This window comes from Symphalangus syndactylus, chromosome 5 (assembly GCF_028878055.3).
Source record: "Symphalangus syndactylus isolate Jambi chromosome 5, NHGRI_mSymSyn1-v2.1_pri, whole genome shotgun sequence".
NCBI classification, from domain to species: domain Eukaryota; kingdom Metazoa; phylum Chordata; class Mammalia; order Primates; family Hylobatidae; genus Symphalangus; species Symphalangus syndactylus.
This window is the reverse complement of record NC_072427.2, coordinates 53,480,545-53,508,527: the sequence shown is the minus strand read 5'-3', so window position 1 is coordinate 53,508,527 and position 27,983 is coordinate 53,480,545. Positions and strand designations below refer to the sequence as shown.

General features: G+C 39.5%; 1 protein-coding gene and 1 pseudogene across 4 annotated transcripts in view; one reads left to right on the top strand and one right to left on the bottom strand.

Annotated features, from left to right (window-relative positions):
• OCA2 (OCA2 melanosomal transmembrane protein) overlaps positions 1-27,983 on the top strand; it is a 335,403-nt gene that overhangs the window by 191,997 nt on the left and 115,423 nt on the right. For all 4 annotated transcript variants that reach the window (XR_010121073.1, XM_055278476.2, XM_055278475.2 and 1 more), the window contains 2 exons: positions 26,100-26,159; positions 26,758-26,862. Coding sequence is in view for 3 of the 4 variants with exons in the window: in XM_055278476.2 (XP_055134451.1) it covers positions 26,100-26,159; positions 26,758-26,862 (165 nt within the window). In the remaining variant the exon portion in view is untranslated. The remainder of the gene's footprint in view (positions 1-26,099; positions 26,160-26,757; positions 26,863-27,983) is intronic.
• LOC129482524 (large ribosomal subunit protein uL18-like) lies at positions 3,164-4,246 on the bottom strand (annotated as a pseudogene).

Sequence of the window (27,983 nt, the reverse complement as noted above, 5' to 3'; positions counted from 1 at the left end):
GCCACTCTTCTATCCAGTCAGCTGCTTCTGGGTAATGGAGCACATGGTACGACCAGTGAGTTCTGGTGTGATGCACTGCCTTCGCTGTAGAATAAGCTCCTTGTCAAAGGAACTGAGTGAGAAACCAAGGACTGGAAAAGGAATTCTGTACATCAGTGAATGATGGGGCTGGATGAAGCTTTACAAGAAAGAAAAGGAAATCCTTATTTGTAAAATGTTTCTAACATTTCTAACCTAATTATAAGATTTCTAACCTAATCATAAATTTCTAACATAATCATAAGAGCCCTTGTGATTGGATTGTGCCCGCCTCTATTTGTTAGAATAATTTCCCCTTCTCTGGGTCCTCAATCACTTCAGCAGAGTCCCTATTATCATGTGTGTTCATCTCCTATTGCTGTACAAATTAACAGAAATTGAGTGGCTTAACCCAAATTTATTCTCTTACAGTTTTAGAGGTCAGAAATCTAAACTCAATCTATTAGAGAGGGCTGTGTTTCTTCTGGAGACTTCAGAAGAAAATAATATGGTTTTTCTTCTTTAGCCTTTTGATATGGTTAGATTACATTGATTAATTTTCAAATATTGAGCCAACCATGCATACCTGAAATAAATCCCCTGTGGTCATGGTGTATAATTATTTTCACGTATTCATGGATTCAGTTTGCTAACATTTTGTTGGGAATTTTTAAGTTTATGAGATATATTGATCTGTAGTTTTTTTTATGCTAGCTTTGTCTGATTTTGGCTTCACAAAATGAGTTGGAAAGTGTTCCTTCCTGTTTTATTTTCTGGAAAAGATTATATAGAATTGATGCTAGTTCTTTACATGTTCAGTAGAATTTTTATTTTGTTGTTTAAGATTTGCTAGGATAATTTTATTAAGAGATTAACATGTATTTTTAGCAAGGTAAAAAATACAAATAATAATAACAACCCTTCTGTTCATAAATGTCCCTTCAGGTGAAAACACTGGAAGTCACAACAATATAAAGAATGTGGCCCAAATAAAGCCCAAGTATTTTTTGCAGACTTTTATTTATTTTACCTACCATATGATCCATAATTCAAACTTTTATTCAGTTACTGGCTTTATTAGTCTGTTCTCACGCTGCTGATAAAGACATACCTGAGACAGGGAAGAAAGAGATTTAATAGACTTACAGTTCCATGTGTCTGGGGAGGCCTCACAATCATGGCAAAAGATGAGGAGAAGCAAGTCACATTTTACATGGATAGCAGCAGGCAAAGAGAGAGCTTGTGCAGGAAAACTCCTGTTTTTACAACCATCAGATATTCTGAAATTCACTCACTATCACGAGAACAGTGCAGGAAAGTCCCATCCCCATAATTTAATCACCTCCCACCATGTTCCTCCCATGACTTGTGGGAGTTACAATTCAACATGAGATTTGGGTGGGGACACAGCCAAACCATATCATTTCACCCCTGCCCCTCCCAAATCTAATGTCTTTACATTGCAAAACCAATCATGCCTTCAATAGTTCCCCAAAGTCTTAACTAATTTCAGCATTAACTCAAAAGTACACAGTCCAATGTCTCATCTGAGACAAGGCAAGTCCCTTCCACCTATGAGCCTGTAAAATCAAAAGCAAGTTAGTTACTTCCTAGATATAATGGGGGTACAAGCATTGGGTAAATACAATGCTTGATGTATTCAAGCATGGGTTCAAATGGGTTCAAATGGAGATGGGTTCAAATGGGAGAAATTGGCCAAAACAAAGGGGCTACACACCCCATGCAAGTCCAAAATCCAGCAGGATTTCTTAAAGCTCCAAAATGACCTCCTTTGACACCATGTCCCACATCCGTGTCATGCTGATGCAAGAGGTGGGTTCCTATGGTCTTGGGCAGCTCGGTCCCTGTGGCTCTGCAGGGTACAGCCTCCCTCCCCGCTGCCTTCACGGGCTGGTTGAGTGTTGAGTGTCTGCGGATTTTCCAGGCTCACGGTGCAAGCTGTCAGTGGATCTACCATTCTGGGATCTGGGAGCTTCTCACACCCCCACTAGGCAGTGCCCCAGTAGGGACTCCTCTGTGTGGCGGCTCTGACCCCACATTTTTCTGCTGCACTGTCCTAGCAGAGGTTCTTCATGAGGGCCCCGCCCCTGCAGCAAACTTCTCCTGGACATCCTGGTGTTCTCATACATTCTTTGAAATCTAGGTGGAGGGTTCCAAACCTCAATTCCTGACTTCCGTGCACCTGCAGGCTCAACAGCACGTGAAAGCTGCCAAGGCTTGGGGCTTCCACCATCTGAAGCAACAGCCTGAGCTCTGCCTTGGCTCCTTTTAGCCATGACTGGAGTTGCTGGAATGCAGGGCACCAAGTCCCAGGCTGCACAGAGCAGGGAGGTGCTGGGCCCGACCCAGGAAACTATATAACCATGACTGCAGTGGCTGGAATGCAGGGCACCAAGTCCCTGGGCTGCACAGAGCAGGGAGGCACTGGGGCCAACCCAGGAAACTATATTTTTCTTTTAGGCCTCTGGGCCTGGGATGGGATGGGCTGCCAAGAAGATTTCTTTTTTTTTTTTCTTTTTTGAGACGGAGTCTTGCTCTGTCGCCCAGGCTAGAGTATAGTGGCGCCGTCTCGGCTCACTGCAAGCTCCGCCTCCCGGGTTCACTCCATTCTCCTGCCTCAGCCTCCTGAGTAGCTAGGACTACAGGTGCCCACCACCACACCCGGCTAATTTTTTGTATTTTTAGTAGAGATGGTGTTTCACCGTGTTAGCCAGGATGATCTCGATCTCCAGACCTCGTAATCTGCCCATCTCAGCCTCCCAGAGTGCTGGGATTACAGGTGTGAGCCACTGCACCTGGCCTGCCAAGAAGATTTCTGACATGCCCTGGACACATTTTCCCCATTGCCTTGGGAATTAACATACGACTCCTCATTACTTATGCAAATTTCTGCAGCTGGCTTAAATTTCTCCTCAAAAAAATGAGATTTTATATTCTATTGCGTTGTCAGGCTGCAAATTTTCCAAACTTTTATGCTCTGTTTTCTTTTTAAAGCTGAATACCTTTAACGGAACCCAAGTCACCTCTTGAATGCTTTGCTGCTTATAAATTTCATTTTTTTTTTTTTTGCTGTCAATAAGTTTATGGTCTTCATCTGAAAAATCATCATGGAAAATTGTTTGGTTTAGCTCTTAGGAGCCCACTTCTGAGCTCTGAGGAAGCTTGCATTCTTTTGAGCTACTCAATATTTCTTTTGAGCAAGGGACATTTTGGGACAGTTCCACTTCTTTTTAATTTTTTTCTTCGGCTTCTTCTCCTAGATGGGATTCTCTCATATAGCAGCATGAGCTTTCTTATACATCTCCTCCATCATGTCTGGAGTTACACTGTTCTTCCTGTATTGAAAGAACTGTTTCTGGTAAGCATCTTCATCTTCCTCCATTAAGTAGCACATGTAATCTGCAACATTCTGGCCCATGATGTGCTTCCGGTGTACTTCTGCATTAAATTCTTTGCTTTCAGAACCATAACCAGGGAATCATTTGGTACTGTGAGGGATAGACAAGCCTCTATCTACAGCTCTCTTCAAGGCACCAAAAACTTCATTGCCACTGGTAGTTCTGGCAAGGCCTGCATCCAAATAGCAGGTAAAGGCACTTGGCTGATCATCAATGCTTTACACATTGTATTCCTCGCCAGTCACCTCCACTTGGCCTTCATAGATCTTTTCCATACCAAACCTATTGAGAAGGCTGCTGGCCAGTACAATACACTGCAGTGTAATTGGTCAGGCCAACCTTCAAACCATACTTTCGTAGTTCACATGCATATGCTGTGCATACTATCATATCCCCTTCTGTACGGGCATAAGCAACCTGATAAATAATATCTCTGTGTGTTACACAAGCTATCATCCTGTATTTGGGTGTGTTTTATTTATTTTTTGTCCTGTATCACCAAGCATTTCCAAGCATAATACTCAGTTTTACCCCCTTGCCATCTTCTAAATTTCACTTGATATCTCTTAAAAGTAGGCTTTATTCTTAACAACTTTACAAACCCCATCCTGTGGAACAGAGATCCCCATCCATGGATCAACAGAGACCTGCCCTCCTTAGAAATTTCTTCCTCCAGATACCCTAAGTCATGTCTTTCAAGTTCAAAGTTCCACAAATCTCTAGGGAAGGGGCAAAATGCCACCAGTCTCTTTGCTAAAACATAAGAAGAGTCACCTTTGCTCCAGTTCCCAGCAAGTTCCTCATGTCCCTCTGAGACCACCTCAGCCTGGACTTTATTGTCCATATCGCTATCAGCATTTTGGTCAAAGCCATTCAACAAGTCTATAGGAAGTCCCACACTTCCCCACATTCTTCTGTATTCTGAGCCCTCCAAACTGTTCCAACTTCTGCCTGTTACCCGGTTCCAAAGTCACTTCCACATTTTCGGCTATCTTTTCAGCAGTGCCCCACTCTGCTGGTACCAATTTACTGTATTAGTTTGTTCTCACACTGCTAATAAAGACACACCAGAGACTAGGTTCTGGGCCCAGTGATATGTCACAATCACCCTTTGTGGCAGGTTTCAGTCAAAAAAGGAGAGTCACAACAGCTGGGTGATGGATACACAGACAGGTCCTTATGCTTCCTATAGGCAGGACCCAGCAAGGAGAGTTACATCACCTACAGAAGACCCAGGAATTTATTCCTTTCTCTAAAAGTCTAGCTACAAATGCCAGCATCTCTCCCGTTGGCTGGTTTGTGGTATAAGTGTTGTCATCACAACTCTGAGCTGGGCTAAAGTATATGTCACAATCCAACCTTTAATATGCAAGGTCCAGGCAAAAGGTGAGAGTTACATCATCTAGGTGCTGAGTGCAGTGAGGCATCACAATCCTTTTGTGGTAGGGTGCAGGCTGAAGAAGAGACACATGACTTTTGGGACCAGGAAGAAAAGTCAAGTCATTCAGGTTCCAGACAGAGGTGTATGTCACAATCACACATCATTTGGATGAAAGGCCCAGCCATATGTCACAATGCCACCTGTGGGCAGCACCAAGGCTGGAAAAGAGAGTCACATCTTCAAGGTGCAGAGTCAAACAATATGTCACAATCTCATCTGTGGGCTGGGCTGAAGCAGGAGAGTCAAATCACTAAGATGCTTAGCAGATACATACAATCACACCTGGCTGTATGGCTACTGTCTCCTCACTCTTTTCTTTCCTTCAAAAAGGTCACCAGGTTTAGCTTAGAGACATCAAGACCCAGAGATAAGGTTTCTGTCTTTCTTTTAAACCACATCTCTATACAAATTCTGCTAAGCAGGTTCTAGTATTTCCACTCCTCCAGAGAGAATTCTATGGCCACATTCCTGAACGTAAACAGTTTCATTTCCCCGCTTTCAGGATGTCCTGGCATCTTAGCTATGCATCTCCCAGTACCTGCAGATCACAGTGCAACAGAGGCTGTGACAAAGTCACTGGGGGCTCCAGAGGTGGTGGACGTGGAACAGTAGAGATAAATCCCAAGCTCTGGTGGGAGTGGGAGACAAAGGCCTGGTAGAATTTTCTAGTGAAACTGTATTGGGGGAACATGCCCCCAGTATTTCAACATAGGTTCTTTCTATTATCCATAAGTGTCAGCCGGCTGAGAAATAGAGACAGTACAAAGAGAGGAATTTTACAGGTGGGCCGCCGGGGGTGACATCACTTATCGGTAGGACTGTGATGCCCGCCTGAGTCTCAGACCAGCAAGTTTTTATTAAGGGTTTCAAAAGGGGAGGGGTTGTAAGAACAGAGAGTAGGTACAAAGATCACATGCTTCAAAGAGCTAAAAGCAGAACCACTAATAAGGGTCTAACAAAGATCACATGCTTCTGAGGGAACAGGACAAAGGGCAAAAGCAGAACCACTGATAAGAGTCCAACAAAGATCATAAGGCAATGAATATGAAATCTTCACAATTTATGTTCCTCTGCCACGTCTCCAGCCGGTCCCTCCGTTTGGGGTCCCTGACTTCTTGCAACAAAACCAGGAGTCTGGAATCTTTTTTTAAAAGGAAACTTTCAAATTAGTAATTCAACTTCTTTCATGGCTAAAGGGCTATTCAGATTATAGATTTTATCTGTGTTTTCATACTTTGTGTTTTTTGAGGAATTGGTTTGTTTCTTTTTAGCTGCCAAATTTGTGAGTGTAAAGTTATTGATAATATTCCTTTATTATCACTTTAATGTCTGAAATATATGTGGTAAAATTTCCTATTTCATTCCTGATATTGGTGATTTGTGTCTCTCTCCTTTTATTTTTGGTCAGTCTTTTTAGAAGTTTGTCAATTTAACTGATTTTACCCAAAGAAACAGCCTTTTCTCCTTTGATTTTCATTAGTATTGTCCTATATTAACTCTACAGATTTCTTCTGTGATCTTTATTGTTTCTTTCCTTGAGCTTTCTTTTGATGCATTTTACTCTTTTTTGGCAAGTGTTTTTGAGGTAGGAACTTAGATTATTGATTTGAGATTTCCTTTCTTTTCCAATGTTAACATTTAGTGTTATAAAGTTTTATCACAGTTGTATTTCATTTGCACCCTATATGTTTCTATGTGTTGCATTTTCATTAAAATTCAGTTCTATATATTTTAAAATTTACTTTGAGACCTCTTCATTTACCCATAGACTATTTAGAAGTATGTTGGTTAATTTCCATGCATTTAGAGATTTTTCTATGGTCTTTCTGTTAGTTTCTAACTTTATTCCATTATAGTTGAAGAACATACTGTGTATGAGTTTATTTTTTTACATTTGTGGAATTTTGTTTTATGACTCAGACTATGATACATCTTGGTAAATCTTTCATGGGAACTTGAAAAAAACTGTATTCTCCTGTTTTGGGGTGAAGTGTTTTATATATGTGAATTAAATCCCTTTGGTTCAGTGTTGTTCAGTTCTTCCATATTTTGAATTATTTTCTATGTAGCATTTCTATTAGTTTCTGAGGGTGAGTTTTTTATGTTCCCAATTATAAACATGAATTTGTTTTTTCTTTCAGTCCTAGCAGTTTTTCACTTCATGTATTTTGCTGCTTTGTTGTTCGGTGCATACATATTTAGGATTGTTGTATCTTCCTAGTGGATTGACCTATTTATCATTATTTAATAATTTTCTGTCCCTCTAGTAATTTTCTTTACTTTGAAGTCTACTTAGCTGGTATTAATATAGTCTCTTGCTTAGATTTTTTTTGTGTGTAACATATCTTTTTCCAGCATATAGTTGTGTTATTTTTACAATCCTTTCTGCCGGTCTCTGTATTTTGATTGATATGTTTAGAAAATTTACATTTAAGGTAATTATTGATGTGTTAATGCTTAAATATGCCATTTCAATTAAAGTTGGTCTGTCATATCCATAGCTTTTGCATCCATGGGTTCAACCAACTACAGATCAAAAAAAAAATCCCATAATGTTCCAAAAAGCAAAACTTGAATTATCTGTGCACTGACTACTATGTTGAATCCATGCAAGTGATGAGATGCATAGGCATTGTATTAGGTACTATAAGTATTCTAGAGATCATTTAAAGTATACAGAAGAATGTGCTTAGTTTATATGCAAATACTATGCCCCTTTAAATAAGGGACCTGAACATCTATGGAGTTTGGCATCCACAGAGGTCCTGGAACCAATTCCCCATGGATACTGAAGGATTGCTGTATTTATTTTCTCTGTTTCCTCTGTTTCCAGTACATACCTATGTTTCTTTTGTCTTGATTTTCTGTGTGTTACTTGAACATTTTTTACAGTTATATTTTGATTCATTTATAGTATTTTTTAGTGTTTCTCTTTGTATAGTTTTGAAGTGGTTGCTCAGAGGACTACAGTATATATACATGACCTACTAGAATTACCACTTTGAGTGAAGTGTGAAAATACCACTTCCATTAAAATTCCTTTATCTTTTCTTGAGTATCAGATGGTGACATAATTTTTGTTTAAATCATCAAATTGATCTATACAACTCATGGGGAAAGGAATAATCTATTGTGTGTACACATTTCTGCTTTTTCAGTTCCTTTTGCTTCCTGATGCTCCAAAATTTGTCTTTTTTTTTTTTTTTTTTTTTTTTGAGATGGAGTCTCACTCTGTCTCCAGGCTGGAGTGTGGTGGAGCAATCTTGGCTCACTGCCACCTCTGCCTCCCGGGTTCAAGTGATTTTCCTGCCTCAGCCTCCCAAGTAGCTGGGACTACAGGTGCATGTCACCATGCCCAGCTAATTTTTGTATTTTTAGTAGAGACAGGGTTTCACCATGTTGGCCAGGATAGTCTTGATTTCTTGACCTCGTGATCCACCTGCCTCGGCCTCCCAAAGTGCTGGGATTACAGGTGTGGGCCACCACACCCAGCCTGTCTTATTTTTTATAATTTTCTTTATGTTTGAATAACTTCTTTTAGCCAATCTTTAAGGGTAGGTCTGCTAGTAAAAAATTCTTTTACTTTTTCTTTATCTGAGAGTGTATTTATTTCCTTTTTATTCCTCAAGGATAGTTTCACTGGATATAGAATGTATGGTTGACAGTGCTTTTCTTCAGTACTTGAAAAATGTTGTACCATTTCCTTCCATCTTTCCTGGTGTCAGAGAAGAAATTTGCTGCCATTTGAATTTGTGTTTCCCTGTAGGTAACACATAGTACTTTCTGGCTGCATTCAAGGTTTTTTTTGTCTTTAGTTTCTGAAAGTTGATGATTCATTTTAATATGGATTTCTTTGGGTTCATCCTGTTATCCTGTTCCTAGGGTTTGTTCATCTTCTTGAATTTGTAGGTTTGCGTCTTTTGCCAAATTGGGAAAATTTCAGCCTTTATTCCTTACGGTACTTTTCCAATCTCACTCAAATTCTTTTCTCCTTCTAGTACTCCAGTGACATGAATATTAGATTTTAAAAATAGTCCTACAGTTCCCTGAGGCTCCATTCCACCCCTGCCCTTTTAAAAAAATTATGTTTTCTCTTTGCTGTTTAGATTGGGTGAATTCTATTGATTTGCCCTCAAATTCACTGATTCTTTTCTTTATTATCTCTACTATTGAGTGCATATCAAGAAGCTTTAAGAAATTCTGTTATTGTATATTTTAGATCTATCATTTCCATTTGGTTCTTTTTTCTGTATTTTTTGTTTCTTCCCATAGTTTTTCATTTTTCACTTGTTCCAAGAGAAGTTGTAACTGATTGTTGAGACATTTTTATGAAGGCCGCTTTAAAATCCTTTTAAGATAATCCAGCATCCAATATATCTCAGTGTTGGCATCAGGTGTTTGTCCTTTCCCATTCAAGTTGTGATTTTCTCGGTTTCTGATATGACAGGTGACTTTTGATTGTATCCTGGATATTTTATCTATTATTTTAGGAGACTCTGAGTCGTAAATAACTTTTATTTCAGCAGGCAGTCAACCTGTTTAAGTTTAGCACACAGGTTATAGACTATTTACATAGCCTGTTGTTCAAATGAAGATTTAATTTTCAGAGATCTTGCAGTGCTACTTTGATCTGTTTGGTTTCTCCAGTGCTGCTGGGTGCTGCTTTGGTGGCTGGAAGGGATTTGTCCAGGCTGGGCTGCCCAGATGTCTCTTCCTGTGGAGAGGAGTTTCAGGTCTGCAGAAGTGAAGAGGCTTCCATGGCTAAGTGTTTGTTGAGATGGCATCCCCCTTCCTGTGGGGGCCTCAGAATATTTCATGAGCCATGTGCTGTTGATGAGCACATGGCTCTTGACCTGGGTGTCTCTTGGCCTGAGATCCCAGGTGTGAGGTGTAGTGGGGTCCCTCCTCAGGTTCTGTCCAGTCACCGGTATCTCTTTGTAGGGAATGGGGTGCCTCACATGGTTACCTTTGCTGGCAGGGCTTTTATTAATCTTACTTGCCAGGGGTGCATGTTCCCCTGGTATATTTTCATCCAAGGGAGGAACAAGCCCACCTAGCTGTCTTCTCTTGCTATGTTGGGAGTTGGTCTGGAAATGCTGATTTTGAGGGATGAAATACACCCTGCAGCTGTGCTGTTCCCATTTTCCTGGGCTCCTGTATTAGTCCATTTTCATGCTGCTAATAAAGACATACTCCAGACTGGGCAATTTACAAAGGAAAGAGGTTTAACGGACTTACAGGTCAACATGGCTGGGGAGGCCTCACGATCATGGCAGAAGGCAAGGAAGAGCAAGTCACATCTTACATGGATGGCAGCAGGCAGAGAGAGATATCTTGTGTAAGGAAACTCCCATTTTTAAAACCGTCAGATTGGGCCGGGCACGGTGGCTCATGCCTGTAATCCCAGCACTTTGGGAGGCCGAGACGGGCGGATCACAAGGTCAGGAGATCGAGACCATCCTGGCTAAAATGGTGAAACCCCGTCTCTACTAAAAATACAAAAAATTAGCTGGGCGTGGTGGCGGGTGGCTGTAGTCCCAGCTACTTGGGAGGCTGAGGCAGGAGAATGGCGTGAACCCGGGAGGTGGAGCTTGCAGTGAGCCGAGATTGCACCACTGCTCTCCAGCCTGGGCCACAGAGCGAGACTCCATCTCAAAAAATAAATAAATAAATAAATAAATAAATAAATAAATAAATAAAATAAAACCATCAGATCTCGTGAGACTTATTCACTATCATGAGAACAACTGGGAAAGAGCAGCCCCCCATGATTCAATTATCTCCCACAAGGTCCCTCCCACAAGGTCCCTCCCACAACACGTGAGAATTATGGGAGCTACCAGATGAGATTTGGGTGGGGACACAGAGGCAAACCATATCAGGTCCCAAACAGTTTCCTCTCCTCTTACCACCTTTCAGAATTCTCCTTTAGTTGCCTCATGCTTTATTCCCAGGGTTTATAGGTGTGCTTGGCAGGAGTAAGCAGGGAGTTTGGGGTCTATATCATTTTGTCTGGACTGGAAGTTCTGTGGAATTGCCCATTTCTTTATTTTTAATCTCTGTCATTTTGTTTTTAATTTGTTTCTAGTAGAGAACATATAATTGGACCTAATTTTAAAATATTTGCTGTTATGCCTTATATTCGCTATATTGTATTTCCTTGATACTTCCTCTTCCCATGTGCTGATGTTGTATATTGTTAAAGTTTCTTTGATCTTGTTTTTCAGTGTTTTGAAGTTATAAATAATACTTGCATGCTCTTAATTGTTGGCTTAAAAATTTACAAAATCATATTTAAACCTGCCATTATAAATACTAGGAATAAAATGAGTTGCCGTGCATTTTAGGGTTCTGCTAGAGATTAAGGAGCTTTATTGGCTTCTTAGCGGGCGTTTGGTTTGAGAACCTTGAATGAGACACTGCTTCCTCTTTTTCCTTGTGATGTTGAAAAGTTATACCTAAAGGGCTGCTTGGATCTTTTGGTGCTTTTGATAGCAGCATGTTGTCCTTCTTTCACTTGGAATAAAATCCAGAGCCTCAACCATGACTTATAAAGCCACAAATGACCTGGCTGCAGCTGCCACTTACATATAATTTTCTTCCTCAGGGGGCTGGACCCCAGACACAGTGGTCTTCTTGCTAGGTGAATGTGCATTTGTACTTGTCGCCTCTACCTGGGATGCTCTTCCCAAGCATGCTGGCAGTGGTTCACCTCTCTAGAGTCTCCTCAAATATCCATCCTCAGGGCGGCCTTCCCTGGCCCTGCGGAAGGAGTTCTTCCTTCATTGCTGACTACTTTCCTGTGTTCCTTTTCTTCCGACAGATTATTATCTATGACACATTGTAATAATGCTCTAATATATATCTGTGGCAAATATATGAATATATAAACTTTTTCTCTGTCTCCCTTCACCAGAATATAAGCTCCAGGAGATCAGCAAATGTGTGTCTATCTTGGTCACTGTGGAATACTCAGTGGTCCTGACAGTGCTGCCACATAGTAAGCACTCAATACTCATCAGACAAATAAAGGAGTGAATGGAGACTAAGCAATATGGGATGTTGGCTCATGAGGACTGCACATTTTTGAAATATGTGTACTTATATTTAGAAATCAAACCATGTATCAAGTGGTGTAATAGTCATTCATCATAATTTTCACAGGTTCTGTGAGGAGAGTGGTTCTCACATGGATTCACCAAAGAAGGCTTCTTGTGAGGATATTTTAATCAGAATCTTAAGCTGAGAAGAAAGAGAAAAAGATAACTTTGTTATTTCTCAGCAGTGTTAGGAAGCTTTGGGGATTTCTTGGTTCCTAAGTGATGAATTCTCCATGCAGGCCAGTTCATGCCTTTGTATTCATTTCCTCCTTTGGGTGTGAAGGGGGTTTGGAAAGCCTTCCCGTGGGTCTGGATTTATTTGTGTCTCTGCCAGTGGGACATCTTTAGCCATGCCAAGACTCTGTCATTGAAAGTAAGAATAGTGCTGATAATAGGCAGGATAAAGGCTCTAATTTATAGGTTGCATATAATAATTTCATGTTAATAGTTGATAACTCTTGCCAAATCCTAAATCAGGCTTCCCTGCTGCCTTCCAAGTTCTTCCTGGCTAGCCATCATTTCTGGCGTATGTTATTTTTTGATATTAGTTACCTTTCCTCATAAAGTATAGGGCTTATAACATAAGTCATGTAGCTTTTATATTCTTAACTGTCTTGAGAAATGTTAAGATCCGAGAAATGACATAATGTAAAAGAATGAAAGGAAGTTCATTCACTGCAAAGCTTCGTCACAGGAATGCTGGCGAAGGGCACGGTTGCCCTCATGTGCTCTACCCCAGAGGCAGAGTGGCCACCGATCTGCGTAGTCTCTAAGTTCACCGATACAATAACTCATTCTTCTTGCCTTTGGGGAAATAAACAGCAAAAAGAGAAAATACTCCCTTAGCAGTAAAACTAAACAAATGAGAACAGAAAAATGAAACTAAACAAAAAAATACATATCACTATCAAAATCCCCCCAAAATAAATTTTATTTTCTTCCTTTTATTTAGTGCTTTTCAATAATGATTCAAGTCACTTCTAATATCTCTTTTTCATGGAATACAAAAATAGGATTAGTTTTTAAATTACAGATGATTCTAAATGGATCTCTGATTCCAATGTGAATGAACAACATAACAAGAAGTTTATTTTTAGAACGAGAGTGGTCACCTAGCTTTTCTGCCAGGCATATAAACATGAGGGTCATTTAACTTACTTTATCTTGTATCTGAGTCTTTAAGGAAGTGCTGCCTTGCAAACAGAATCATTAGTAAGTTTACTGGGAAGATGCGTGCAAAATTTTGGAGGAAAATTGACACACAGGCATTTTCATTTTTATTTTTACTTATTTATTTATTTTGAAACAGAGTCTCACCCTGTCACTGAGGCTGAAGTGCAGTGGTATGATTTCGGCTCACTGCAACCTCTACTCCCTGGGCCCAAGTAATCATCCCACTTCAGCCTCTGGAATAGCTGGGACTACAGGCGTGCGCCACCATGCCTGGTTAATTTTATTTTTTGTAGAGACAAGTTTCGCCACATTGACCAGGCTGGTCTTGAACTCCTGAGCTCAAGTGATCCGCCCACCTTGGCTTCCCAAAGTGCTGGGATTACAAGTGTGAGCCACCACGCCTGGCACGTTTTTATTTTTTTTATTTTTTATTTTTTTTGAGACGGAGTCTTGCTCTGTCTCCCAGGCGGGAGTGCAATGGCGCGATCTCGGCTCACTGCAAGCTCCGCCTCCCGGGTTCATGCCATTCTCCTGCCTCAGCCTCCCGAGTAGCTGGGACTACAGGCGCCTGCCAACACGTCCGGCTAATTTTTTGTATTTTTAGTAGAGATGGGGTTTCACTGTGTTAGCCAGGATGGTCTCGATCTCCTGACCTCGTGATCCGCCCGCCTCGGCCTCCCAAAGTGCTGGGATTACAGGCTTGAGCCACCGCGCCCGGCCACGTTTTTATTTTTAAATGTCTGCAGCAACAATGATTTATAATGAGCCTTTTACTAATTTTGATAGTCTTTCTAACCTTGCTCTCCAAAGATAATGCCATTCTCCAAAGATAATAAGTCAAGTTCATTTAAAATAATTCAATTATAATATATTTGAAATGTTTGTGAAAATTGCTAAATATGTCAGCTGTTAAACATGTAAGAACTTTCAGTATATTTTGAGGTTCAAAAAAATCAGATTTTTCTTTTTGCTCAGGTCAGATTTTGATGAAGATGATTTTAAAATGAGACAGGACGTCATGAGCGGAAGCATCAGCACAGAAAGGCAGCTGCAGGGCATCTGATAAAAGGAAGCCCAGAGATCCCAGGGACTGTCTACCTGACTTCCGAGATATCAGCCTGCTTGTACCTCTGCCATGGTACACCTGTTGGTCATGGAGACTGTTCAGGTTCTCAAATGCTGGCTGAAGGCAGGCAGCCCTGCACGCTTTCCTCCTTATCCAGAGTTGTGTGATGCTCACTGATCTCCCTCGCCCTAATGAGGGATCTGCAGGGGGCGTGAGGTCCCAGGATCCTAGGTGGTCAGTTGGGGAGGATTGGACACAGGAAAAGTAGCCGACTTAATTTATTTTAAAATTTAGATATGGCAGAAAAAGAGTATTTTAACTGGGTGTCATAATGAGAGAGTGTTGAATTCCAATCTGCTAAGGGCATGTAAACCTACTAAAGCTCACTCCTCCCTCTGATTACAATGAAAACTGGACAAAAATCAACTACATATGGACTCTGAAAAATATAAACAGGTAGATTGTGGAGAATGTTAAAACCTGGAGAAGGGACCCTCTCTGGGTGGTTTTCCTGTTTTCTTCTTTCCTGGATTTCTCCCTAGAGCAGCCCTTCATCATGTAGTGGCGTGGTGGCATAGATAGATAGTACTCCTGTAGCAACCCCCTCTTTTGGCCCAGAGGAGTCAGAGAGAGCAGCACCTGCAGGCCAGGGAATGGGGGGGAATCCCAGAAGAGAGAGCCAGAGAAGCCCCCCAGTTCTATTCATGAACTTGCACCAGCCTCAGCCTAATTTCAGAGCAACACCATCTGGGGACAGACTCAAACCAGCCCAGCAAAGGCCCAGAGGACTGACTGATGACTGACTGAGGTTAGAACCATCCATACAGGTCTCTGACTAACTCTTGAATGGTATATGTGCTAGACAGACATGAAGCAAGATGGCAAGGCTTAGAGAACTCAACTGAGATTTGAACCATCTGCACAAGCATGTGGCTGGCTACTGGACGATACACGTGTGAGACAGGTCCAAATGATGACAGGAAATTTGAATTTGAACCACTTCCCTTAGAAAGTGCGACAGAAATTGTGGTCAGAAGCTAATTAGCTTATAAGTAAAAAAAATTAATAATCTCCAGAAGATTAAAACAGAATCCAGAGTTTACATATTTTAACATTGACAGTATCCAGGAGACAGTACCAAAGGACTCAATGTACAAAGAATAAGAAAAAAATGTAATAAATTTCCAAGGGACAATGACAGTCAACAGATACCAAACCTGAGAGGACCCAGATATTGAAATGACCAAAGAATTTAAAGTAGCTTTTATAACTATGATCAATGAGGTAAAGAAAATGCACTTGAAATGAATGAAAGGTTGGGAGTTCTCAGGGGAGAATAGGAATTATACCAGAAAATCTAATACAAAGGTTAGAAATTAAAACTACAACACCTTAAATAGAAAAGAGTTGCTTGATGGGTTCAGTAGTGGAGTGACTATGACAGAGGAAAGAGTTAGTGAACTGAAATAGATCAGTGTAAATTATCCAATCTAAAGAACTTAGAGAAAATTTTTTTACATTGCCAGAGCTCATACAGCTGTGGAACAAGACCAAAAATTGGAGTTTCACTGAAGAATAAGAAACTCGCTCAAAACCACACAACTACATGGAAATTGAACAACCTTCTTCTGAATGACTCCTGGGTAAATAATGAAATCAAGGCAGAAATCAAGAAGTTCTTTGAAACCAAAGAGAACAAAGAAAACCTCTGGGATGCAGCTAAAGCAGTGGTAAGGGGGAAATTTACAGCACCAAATGCCCACATCAGAAAGCTAGAAAGATGTCAAATCAACACGCTAAGATCACCACTAAAAGAACTAGAGAACCAAGAGCAAACAAACCCCAAAGCTAGCCGAAGACAATAAATAACCAAGATCAGAGTGAAGCTGAAGGAGCTAGAGACATGAAAAGCCCTTCAAATAATCAAAGAATCTGGGAGTTGGTATTTTGAAAGAATCAATAGGACAGGCAGACTGCTAACTAGACTAGTAAAGAAGAAAAGAGAGAAGAATCAAATAGGCACAATAAAAAAATGATAAAGAGGATGTCACCACTGACCCCACAGAAATACAAACAACCATCAGAGAATGCTACAAACATCTCTATGCAAATAAACTAGAAAATCTAGAAGAAATGGATAAATTCCTGGACACATACTCCCTCCCAGGACTGAACCTGGAAGAAGTTGAATCCCTGAATAGGAAGTTCTGAAATTGAGGCAGTAGTGAATATTTAACAGCTTACCCATAATAAAAAGCCCAGGATAAGAGAATTTATAGCTGAATTCTATCAGAGGTACAAAGAGGAGCTGGTACCATTTCTTCTGAAACAATTCCAAACAATTGAAAAGGAGGGACTTCTCCCTAACTAATTTTATGAGGCCAGCATCATCCTGATACCAAAACCTGGCAGAGATACAACAAAAAAAGAAAACTTCAGGCCAATATCCCTGATGAAAATGGATGCAAAAATCCTCAAATACAGGCAAATTGAATCCAGCAGCACATCAAAAAGCTTATCCACCACGATCAAGTTGGCTTCATCCTTGAGGTGAAAGGCTGGTTCGTTGTACTCAAATCAATAAATGTAATCCATCACATAAATAGAACTAAAGATAAAAACCACATGATTATCTCAATAGACACAAAAAAAGGCCTTTGATAAAATTCGACATCCTTTCATGCTAAAAACTCTCAATAAACTAGGTATTGATGGAATTGTACCTCAAAATAATAAGAATCATTTATGACAAACCCACAACCAGTATCATACTGAAGGGGTGAAAGCTGGAAGCATTCCCATTGAAAACTGACATAAGACAAGGATGCACTCTCTCACCACTCCTATTCAACATAGTATTGGAAGCTCTGGCCAGGGCAATCAGGCAAGAGAAAGAAATAAAGGGTATTCAAATAGGAAGAGAGGAAGTCAAAACTGTCTCTGTTTGCAGATGACATGATCCTACATCTAGAAAACTCCATCCTCTCAGTCCAAAAGCTCCTTAAGCTGATAAACAACTTCAGCAAATCTCAGGATACAAAAACAATGTGCAAGAATCACAAGCATTCCTATACACCAACAATACACAAGCAGAGAGTGGAATCATGAATGAACTCCCATTCACAATTGCTACAAAGAGAATAAAATACCTAGGAATACAGCTAACAAGGGAAGTGAAGGACTTCTTCAAGGAGAACTACAAATTCACTGCTCAAGGAAAACAAAGAGGACACAAAGAAATGGAAAAACACACCATGCTCATGGATAGGAAGAAGAAACAATATTGTGAAAATGTCCATACTGTCCAAAGTAATTTATAGATTCAATGCTATTCCCATTAAACTACCATTGACATTCTTCACAGAATTGGAAAAAAACTACTTTAAAATTAATATGGAACCAAAAATGAGCGCATATAGCCAAGATAATCCTAAGCAAAAAGAACAAAGCTGGAGGCATCATGCTGCCCAATTTCAAACTATACCACCAGGCTACAGTAACCAAAACAGCACAGTACTGGCACAAAAACAGACACATAGACCAATGGAACAGAATAGAGATCCAGAAATAAGACCGCACATCTACAACCATCTGATCTTCAGCAAACCTGACAAAAACAAGCAGTGGGGATAGGATTCCCTATTTAATAAATGGTGCTGGGAAAACTGGCCAGCCACATGCAGAAATGGAAACTGGACCCTTTCCTTATACCTTATACAAAAATTAACTCGAGATGGATTAAAGACTTAAATATAAAACCCAAAATTATAAAAATCCTAGAAGAAAATCTAGGCAATATCATTCAGGACATAGGCACAAACATAGATTTCATGACAAAAATGTAAACAGCAATTGCAACAAAAGCAAAAATTGACAAATGGGATCTAATTAAACTAAAGAGCTTCTGCACAGCAGAAGAAACTATCAGAATGAACAGACAACCTACAGAATGGGAGAAAATTTTTGCACTCTATCTATCTGACAAAGGTCTAATATCCAGAATCTACAAGGAACTTAAACAAATTTACAATAAAAAAACCAACAACCACATTAAAAAGTGGGCAAAGGACATGAACAGGCACTTCTCAAAAGAAGACATTTATGCAACCAACAAACTTAAGAAAAAAATCTCAACATTACTAATCATTAGAGAAATGCAAAGCAAAACCACAATGAGATCTCCCATCAGTCAGAATGACAATTATTTAAAAGTCAAGAAACAACAGATGCTGGTGAGGCTGTGGAGAAATGGGAATGCTTTTACACTGTTGGTGTAAATCTAAATTAGTTCGACTGTGGAAGACAGTGTGGTGATTCCTCAGAGACCTAGGGCCCAAAATACCATTTGACCCAGCAATCCCATTGCTGGGTATATACCCAAAGGAATATAAATCATTCTGCTATTTATAAATGTATACATGTATACATTTATAAGTGCATGTATAAATGTAAAGATGCATACACTCATGTGTTCATTGAAGCACTATTCACAATAGCAAAGACATGGAATCAAGTCAAATACCCTACAGTGATAGCCTGGATAAAGAAAATGTGGTACATATACACCATGCAATACTCTGCAGCCATAGAAAGGAACAAGATCATGTCCTTTTGAGGGACATGATGGAGCTGGAAGCTGTTATCCTCAGCAGGTTAGCACAGGAACAGAAAACCAAGCTCTGCGTGTTCTCATTTATAAGTGGGAGCTGAACAATGAGAACAATGGATGGAGGGAGGGGAACAACCCACACTGGATCCTGTCAAGGGGGAAAAGTGGGAGGGAGAACATCAGGATAAATAGCTAATGCATGTGGGGCTTAATACCTAGGTGATGAGTTGATAGGTGCAGCAAACTACCATGGCACACATTTGCCTATGTAATAAACCTGTACTTCCTGCACATGTGTCCTGGAACTTAAAATAAAATTTATAAAAGAATAAATATTTTGAAATGTTAAAAACAATTGTAGTTTCAGAGGAGCAAGAGATTAAGAGAAAAAGATATTTGAAGAGGCAATGACAGAATTGTCAATCTTTGCAAAGACACATTTACAATTTCACAAAATTCAGTGAAAACACAGGATGAAATAAAGGAAATCATGCCTAGACACATCATAATCATAGTGCTGAAAACTAAAAATAAGGAAAATTTCTCAAAAATAGTGAGAGAAGAGTGATACATTACATACAAGGGACTATGATTTGAATGACTGCAAATTTCTGATCAGAAATCCTGGAGGCAAGTGGAGCACCTTTAAGTGCTGAAAGAAAAGAACTTTTAAGCCAGAATTCTCTATCCAGCAAAATAATCCTTCAGGAATAAAGGCAAAAAAGAGAGACATTCTCAGATGAAGGAAATGACTGGAATTCATTTCCAGCAGACCTGCTCTATAAGACATATTAATGGAATTTCTCCAGGATGAAGCAAAATGATACTACAGAGAAATTAGATCTTTAGGGATGAAGAACAGCAGAAATGGTAAATAGTAGGTAAGTGTAAAAGATAACGTTTTTCCCTCTTAAGTTCTTCAAAATAGGTTTGATGGTTGAAAGTATAAATTATAATATTGTCTGGTGGGAGTTTTAATGTGTATAGATGTAATATGTATGACAACTATACCATAAGAGGAAATGGGAGAGGTAAAGTGACCTATATCATTTCAAGGCTTGTACATTTCACTTGATGCAATAAAACTTTGTAGAGAAGTTATGAATGTATATATACATATATATATATATATTTTTGAGACAGAGTCTCGCTCTGTCACCCAGGCTGGAGATGAATGTATATTTTAATTCATGGAGTAAGTATTAAAAATATAATAAGAATTATTAAAATAATATTTAATACTTAATAATAAATATTATTATTATTAAAAGCCAGCTGATGAAAATAAAATAATATTCAAGTAATCCAAAAGAAAGCAAGAAAATGGGCACAGAAATGAACAAAAAAAGAGACAAAGAGGAAATAAATGATAATTTTGTTGACCTGAATGCAGCTATATCAATAATTCTGTTAACTGCAAACATTCCCGTTAACAGAAAAATATTGAGAAAGCAGATAAGGAAGTAAGGCTCTAATATATGCTGCTCTTAAGAGACATACTTTTACCCTTGATCTTAGCTGAAAGGCTGAACAATGATATGGGACATACTTTTAAATTAAGCATAGAGATACGTTGAAAGTAAATGAATGGAAAAATACATAGCATGCAAGTAATAAGCATAAAAGGCCAAAGTGGCATAGAATAAACTTCAATACACATAATGTAATTGGAAATAATGAGGGACATTTAATAATAATAAATGGGACAGATTATAAGGAAGATATAACAATTATAAATGTCCCTGGTAAATACTCAAGATGCAATTGATTCACTAAAGTAAAACAAAACAGACAATTCCACAATCATAGAAGAAGATTTTATCACTCTTCAGAAATTGATAGAACACCTAGGCAAAAAAGAAATCAGGAAAGCCATAGAAGCTATGAATAACATTATCAACCACCTTGATTCAATTAACATTTGTAGAACACTATATCCGACAACCACAGAATTCAATCTTGTCATGTGTGCACGGTCAATTCACCAAGATTATAATATTACATCATAAGGATTGTATACTCTGACCACAACAAATTTAAATTAGAAATCAATAGCAGTCTAGGAAAACCTCAATGTCTGGAAAGTCAACAATACACTTCTAGTTAAATCATAAGTCAAAAATGAAATCACAAGGGAATAAGATAATATTACAAAGTAAAATGTTGATGAAAATATATAAAAAATTTTTGAGTGCAGCTAAAGTTAGCTTAGAGGGAAACTTGTAGATGAAATTCAACAGAAAATAAGAAAGATCTAAAATCACCTATCTAATGTTCTACTTTGAGAAGCTGAAATGGAAAGTAAAACTAAAATACATAGGAAGAAGAAACTAATAACCATAAGATCAGAATCAACAAAGTAGGAAACAGACAATGCAGAAAAAAACCCCACTAAGCCAAAAAGCTTGTTCTTTGAAAAGAAACAATTGAACACACATCACCAGTATCGTCAAGAAAAGAGAGGTGACCAAACATAAACCCTACAGGAATTTAAAAAACAATAAGAGAATCTATTAACAAATTTATACCAACACATTCAACAACCTACATGAAATGGAATAGTTCCTTAAAAAATACAACTTACCAAAATAGACTCAAGTTTTAATAGAAAATCTAAATAGTTATATCAGTAAAGCAGCTGAATTAGTAATTAAAATTATTTACATATGGAAAAGTCCAAACACAAATGGTTTCCCTGTTTAATTTTCTCAAATATTGAGTAAGAAATAATACCAATCCTATAAATCTCCTTCAGAAAATAATGGAGGTGGAGGACAGTTCCCCACTTATTTTGTAGGTCTAGTATTACCCTGATATTAAGACAAAGGTATTATGTGAAAAGAAAATTACAGATCACCATCTTCCCACTCACATAGATCCAAACAAGATATCAAATCAAATGCTACGGTATATAAAATAGTACAGCATAACCAAAGAATGTTTATTCCAGAAATCCAAGGTTGATTTAACATTCAACAATTAGTATAATTTTCCACATTAACAGATTGCAGGAGAAAAACCATATGATCATTTCAACAGATGCGCAAAAAGCATTTGAGAGCAAACCATGAATTCTCAAATTGATGAAAGGCATTTTTGAAAAACCTAGAGCCAACCTTGTACTTCATGTACTTCAATGTACTGAAGGGCCTAGTTCTTGTAATATGACAACATAAAGAAATAAAGGGCAGAAAAATGAAAATGAGAGAAGTAAAACTGTTCTTGTTTGTAGGCTATATGATTGTTTATGTAGAAAATCTCAGGTAGTCTACAAAAAAATCCAGTATTACCAGAACTAATATATAAATTTAGCAAAGTCAGAAGATACAAGATCAGTATCCAAAAATCAATATATTCTCATATACTAGTGCATAATTGGAAAATATTTAAGGAACAATTGCATTTATAATGATACCAAAACCCTAAGAAACCTGGGAATAAATCTTAAAAAAAAGTATGCTCAAGATTCCTATACCAAAAATTACTGAGATATTTTGAAAAGAAATTTTTTGTAAAAGATCTAAAGATCTAATGAAGAGATATAGTCTGTCCATAGATCAGAAGACTCAATGTTGTTTAGTGCGCAGTTCTTCCCACATTGACTTACAGATTTAAGTGCAATTCTAATAAAAGTTGAACTAGGTTTTTCTGTAGAGAGTGACAAGCTAATTATACAATTTATGTAGACATTCAAAGGACTAAATTCAAATAACTAAAGCATTTTTTTTTTCCCAAAAGGACAACTTTTGGAGCACTTACCTGATTTCCTGACTTACTACAAAGCTATAGTAATCAAGACTGTGGTACTGGCAAAAGATAGATATAGATTAATGGAACAGAAGGGAGAGTCCAGAAATAGACTCTGTCTATGTGTTATGTGTTATTTAAATATACAACTGATTTTAAACCATAGTGGCAAAGCAATTCATTTAGGAAAGAAAACATTTTTTCAACAAATGGTGCTGAATCAACTGGATATCTGTATAAAAGCAAAAAGAAAGCTAGAGTTGATTTGTAGTTTTACTCCATTATCTGCTTATTGTAGTATCTTTATAGTGATGATCTCTTTTTCATTGTTGTTTTTGGTGACTCTCTCTCTTTCCCACTTTCTACTTAAAATTATCATTTTCTCTTCACTTCTTTGGGTTCAATTTGTTGTTCTTTTCTTGACTTACAAAGATGGATACTTAGCTTTTGATTTTCATGCTTCATATTTCCCATTGTGTATATTTAAGACTATAAGTTTCCCTTTAGCTGCATCCCTCAAGTTTTCATGTGCGTTTTGATTGTATTTACGTTTTATTTATTCAAAATTATTTTAAATTTCTATTATGATTTATTACCTTAGTTTTCTTGATTAGCCAATTTTTGACTATTTGATTTGATTGAGAATTATTTAAAATTCGATTTCCCCTTTCCTGGCAGTTATATACTCACTCTTTTAGTATTTTTAGTGGTTTAATGTCTTCTGGAGATGATGGCCTTCATTCTTAACTCATTGAGGGCCCATGTTAATTGGTACTTTTAAACTCTTCAACCCCTAATTTCTTTAAGCAAAATTCCTCTTTTATATTCAGTACCTATGAATTCTCATCCGTGTGGTTTTGGGGTCTGGCTAAATCTGTTTTGGTTGTTTCTGCTCTCATTCATGCTGCTTGTCTTCTTGTGTCCCTGGAGATCCAAGACTATAATCTTATCACTTCATCTTATTCTGTGGGATTCCTGAGGGCCTGTAGGCAGGATGCTTTCCTCCAGAAACTGCTGTGTCTGCTTCTGCTGGATGCCAGGGAATAATTTTAGTGCATTTCAAGGATCTTAGCTCAATGTGAGAAACCTTAGTGGAGCCTACGACCTCACAGGTGTTCACACCTCCTCTGACTTCAGTGCTTCATCAACCTCGAGCTTCCAGGCAGTTCCATTCTGTGCCACTCAAGTCTTGCCGCTCCTAGACAGCTGCAGGAAATGTTTTCATGGGGAGAGAGATTCCTTGGAAAACCATACATTGTCTTGCTAATCTAGAATGTGTTAAAAAGTATGTTTTATCTAGGGTCCATTTGTTTGGCTGAAGAAGGGACTCTTAGACCTCCTAGTTTATCATTTTGAAATAAGTGGTAACAATGATGTATTGGCTTATTTCAGTGGGACAAGGATGTCAGGTCATTGCTGAATCAGCATTTCTGTGACAGACTAATGATGTTTCACATCCTGATTTATACCACACAATCATCTTTTCACTGTATAAGCTGATGAAGGAGACAAGTAATATGTATAATCTTCAACTGTACATAAACTTTGAATACTGTAAAATACACATTGTATACCTGCAGTGTTAGGCTTGATAGATAGAAATGTGCTAGATAATTACTTTGTAAAAGTGTATTTGTATTTTCTTCATATTTTGATTTTTTTTAAATTAAGAGATCATGTATTTTGAGCTGAGTTATTAGGTGCAATATTCAAGTTTTTTGAAGATTTTACTTTATTTTGTCTTCTTAACACTATATAACTCAGAGCATGATATTTAGGATAATTATATGACACTAAATGTGTAAATATAAATGTCTATAGGTACACATCAAGAGGTGCACACCATACTTTGTGTGCATGTGGGGGGTATATACACATAGGACCATCTCTATTTGGTATTTGGCAAAACATTTTAATCTGGTTTAGGCCTCTGATTTTTCTTTCAACTGATGATATCAAACAAAATAAAAGGTATAGCTACATTCAATATTTTTTCAATTTTAAAGTGTCATTTAATAAAATTTGGATTATGATATTCGTTCTTTAACAGTGGGTGATTTTATCCCCCCAGGGAACACTGGTTCTTAACAGGGGGTGATTTTACTCCCCCAGAGGACAGTGGCTGTGTCTGGAGACATCTTTGGCTGTCACACTGGTGGTGGTGAGGTGCCACTGGCATCTAGTGGGGCCAGGCCAGGGCTGCTACGCAACATCTTATAATGCACGGGCCAGCCCCACAGCCAAGAACGATCTGGCTCTAAGTTAGCAGGGCGAGGGTGAGAAACCCTGCTCTAAAGAGATTCTCCTTATGACTTAGTTGATATAAAAGCAAACTTTATGGAGAATCGTGATTGAAGACCCAACATTTGGGCTCCATAGCTTTTAAATGAAGGTCAGCTAACAACTGTACATGCAGACTGAGATTCTGAAGCTTAATTTAAACATGGACAAGCTGGCCGGCATGGTGGCTCACGCCTGTAATCCCAGCACTTTGGGAGGCCGAGGCAGGCAGATCACCTGAGGTCAGGAGTTCGAGACCAGCCTGGCCAACATGGCAAAGCCCTGTCTCTACTAAAAATACAAAAATTAGCTAGGCATGGTGGCGGGCACCTATAACCCCAGCTACTCGGGAGGCCAAGGCAGGAGAATCGCTTGAACCCGGGAGGGGGAGGTTGCAGTGAACCCAGATCGTGCCACTGCACTCCAGCCTGAGCAATAGAGCAAGACTCTGTCTCAAAAAAATAAATAAATAAAATTTAAAAATTAAAAAATTAAAAGAAAAAGGCGCAGACAAGCTGCTGTTTCCAATATCTGCAGTCTTTCAGCATGATGGAATTACGGTGAAAAGGCCACACCCACAGAGGTGCTGGGCAGCTGAGCCACCGGCACCTGTTGCTTTCCGGTGACCTCCCACGGTGGCTCGGTCGTGAGTCTCTGGGCATCCCTGTGCGGGACCTTGGTCGCCTGGGCAGAAGGCTCCTGCACCTCATCTTCTCTCTTCTACTCTTTCCTGCCTTTCCCTGAGTACAGTTTTCTGAATCTGCCTAGTACTGTGAAAATGGTTACATGTGCCAGTTAAATAGACTTTTCCTTCCTTTCTTTGAAGATTATAAAAACTGCATTAAAAATGTCTTTTAAAACTCTGTAATGTTTAACTTTAAAAAGAAATTGGAAATGCGACTTACTTGAAAGATCTATATGGAGTGGTATTTCATTATGTACGATTGAACAGTATCTTTATACACAGGTCTTAAAGAGAGTCTTCCATTCGGATTTGAATTTAACATGGACATTAACTCAAATCAACGAGGGATTTCTGCCACTGGACTTTTTCTCCATGAATCTTCATTATGCATATATGATAGTAAATTATTTATAGACTGTGTATTTGAGTCTGATCTTTTATAAGAAGCAGGAGTCTGGGCCTACCTTATGTTCATGTCTTTTCATTTTCAAGACTTTTTTTTTAAATCTTGCATGTATTTTTGGTTCTAAACTGATTCTCACCACACATCCTTTCTTCTAGGCATTGGCACATCTCCACTTAATAGAATATGTTGGAGAACAAACTGCTTTGCTAATAAAGGTAAAATAAATGCTATAATAGAAGGCACTCCAGCCACTGTTCTTTGATTATGTGGAAAAAAAAAAAAGAATTCTGGTAAGAACAGGCCACATTAATTATGTAAAAAGGCACAGCAGGGAACCTGTTCTATCTTGTGCAGCCCAGAGATGAAGGGAGACTTTTTCCGAAGAATATGTAATTACAGATGCCTGCTATTTTGCTTTTAGCCTTTATTTAAAGCCTGTCTGAGAAGGAGTGGGATTGACACCAGCCTCAGTAAATGAGTGCTGCAGGCACCCCAGCCCCAGGGGTCTGCTGGGCCATCAGGTCAATGTGACCAGTGTGCGCAGCCACCACATGTGGATGAGGGGCAGGGTCACTCTGCCTCCCTGTCCAGGAGGCTGGCGGGCCTCGGCATGGCTGGGCATTGCTGGTAGAAACCCAGCAGAGGCTCCTGGTATGGGTGTGGCCCTGGCTTGCACACCTGTGTCTGCCTTGGTCTTGTGATGGGTAAGAGGAAGGACTAACACCCTCGGGCCCCTCTGAGTCTGGCAGCTGGTGGGATCTGACCCTAAATGCATGCGATGGAACACTGCAGCTGCTATTGTCCTCCTTCCAGATGGTCCCAGAGGAGCAGCGCCTCACAGCCGCCATTGTCCTGGTGGTGTGGGTCTCAGCCCTGGCGTCATCCCTGATTGACAACATCCCGTTCACCGCTACCATGGTGAGTTGCATGTGTCCATGTTGAGGGCTCAGCTTTAGCCTGGACATAGCCTGGGGCTCACCCTCCCTTCCTAAAGCAGCAGAGGATGAAGCCTGCCCCTCTGCTGCACTCACAGGTGTAGAGGACAAAAGTGAGCAGAGCCCAGGGCAGCTGGGTGGGGAGCGCCGAGAGCCCAGACTGCAGGCTGGGAGCGGAGGCTCTGCAGCTGCTGTGGACAGCACGTCCTGGGGTGACTGGTGAGCTCAAGGTCAGCCCCACTGAGAGCTGCCACCCCTCGCAGAAAAGGCTGTGCTTGCTTGCTTGCTTTCTCTCTGTCTTTCTCTCTGTCTTTCTCTCTCTCTCTCTTTCTCTCTTTCTTTCTTTCTTTCTTTCTTTCTTTCTTTTTTCTTTTTCTTTTTCTTTCTTTTTCTTTTTTCTTTTCTTTTCTTTCTTTTCTTTTCTTTTCTTTTTTTTCTTTTCTTTTCTTTCTTTTCTTTTCTTTTCTTTTCTTTTTTTTCTTTTCTTTTCTTCTCTTTTCTTTTCTTTTCTTTTCTTTTCTTTTCTTTTCTTTTCTTTCTGTCTTTCCCTCCTTCCCTCCCTCCCTCCCTTCCTTCCTTTTGAAAATTGTGAGACATCAAAAGATAGAGACTTCCATCTTCATTTGCGGCGGATGCAGAAGCTATTCTAACCAGCCTGTGTGTCTCCTAGTGCTTGGCCTGGGCAAGATCTTTCATTCTCTATGTGGTCTTGAGCCCCAGCCAGGACTGGAAGTACACATTTTAGACCTTTAGTTGGGCAGATGAGCCTGTTCCTGGTGTGACTTCTGCTGTCACTGATTGCTTGGCTCGGGGCAGGAACTGGGAACCCAGGTGCGGCAAAGTAAAGATAGGCCCAGGGGCTTGCACACAAGTCGCTGGGGTCCTCTCACAAACACTTGAGGTCCCAGGTGTGCAGGGCACAGGCCAGAAGCCTGGTGAGCACTCCCCATGGCAGGACACAGGACAGGGGAGAGCCCTCTGTTCTTCTGACTCTGAGGGCCTCCCCCTTCCCCGCAGGGAACATCCCATGCAAGGGGGTCCCAAGACATCCCACCGCCCTGTATAGTATTCTGAACAATGGCACCCCCGGGCTGGAGCAGCAGG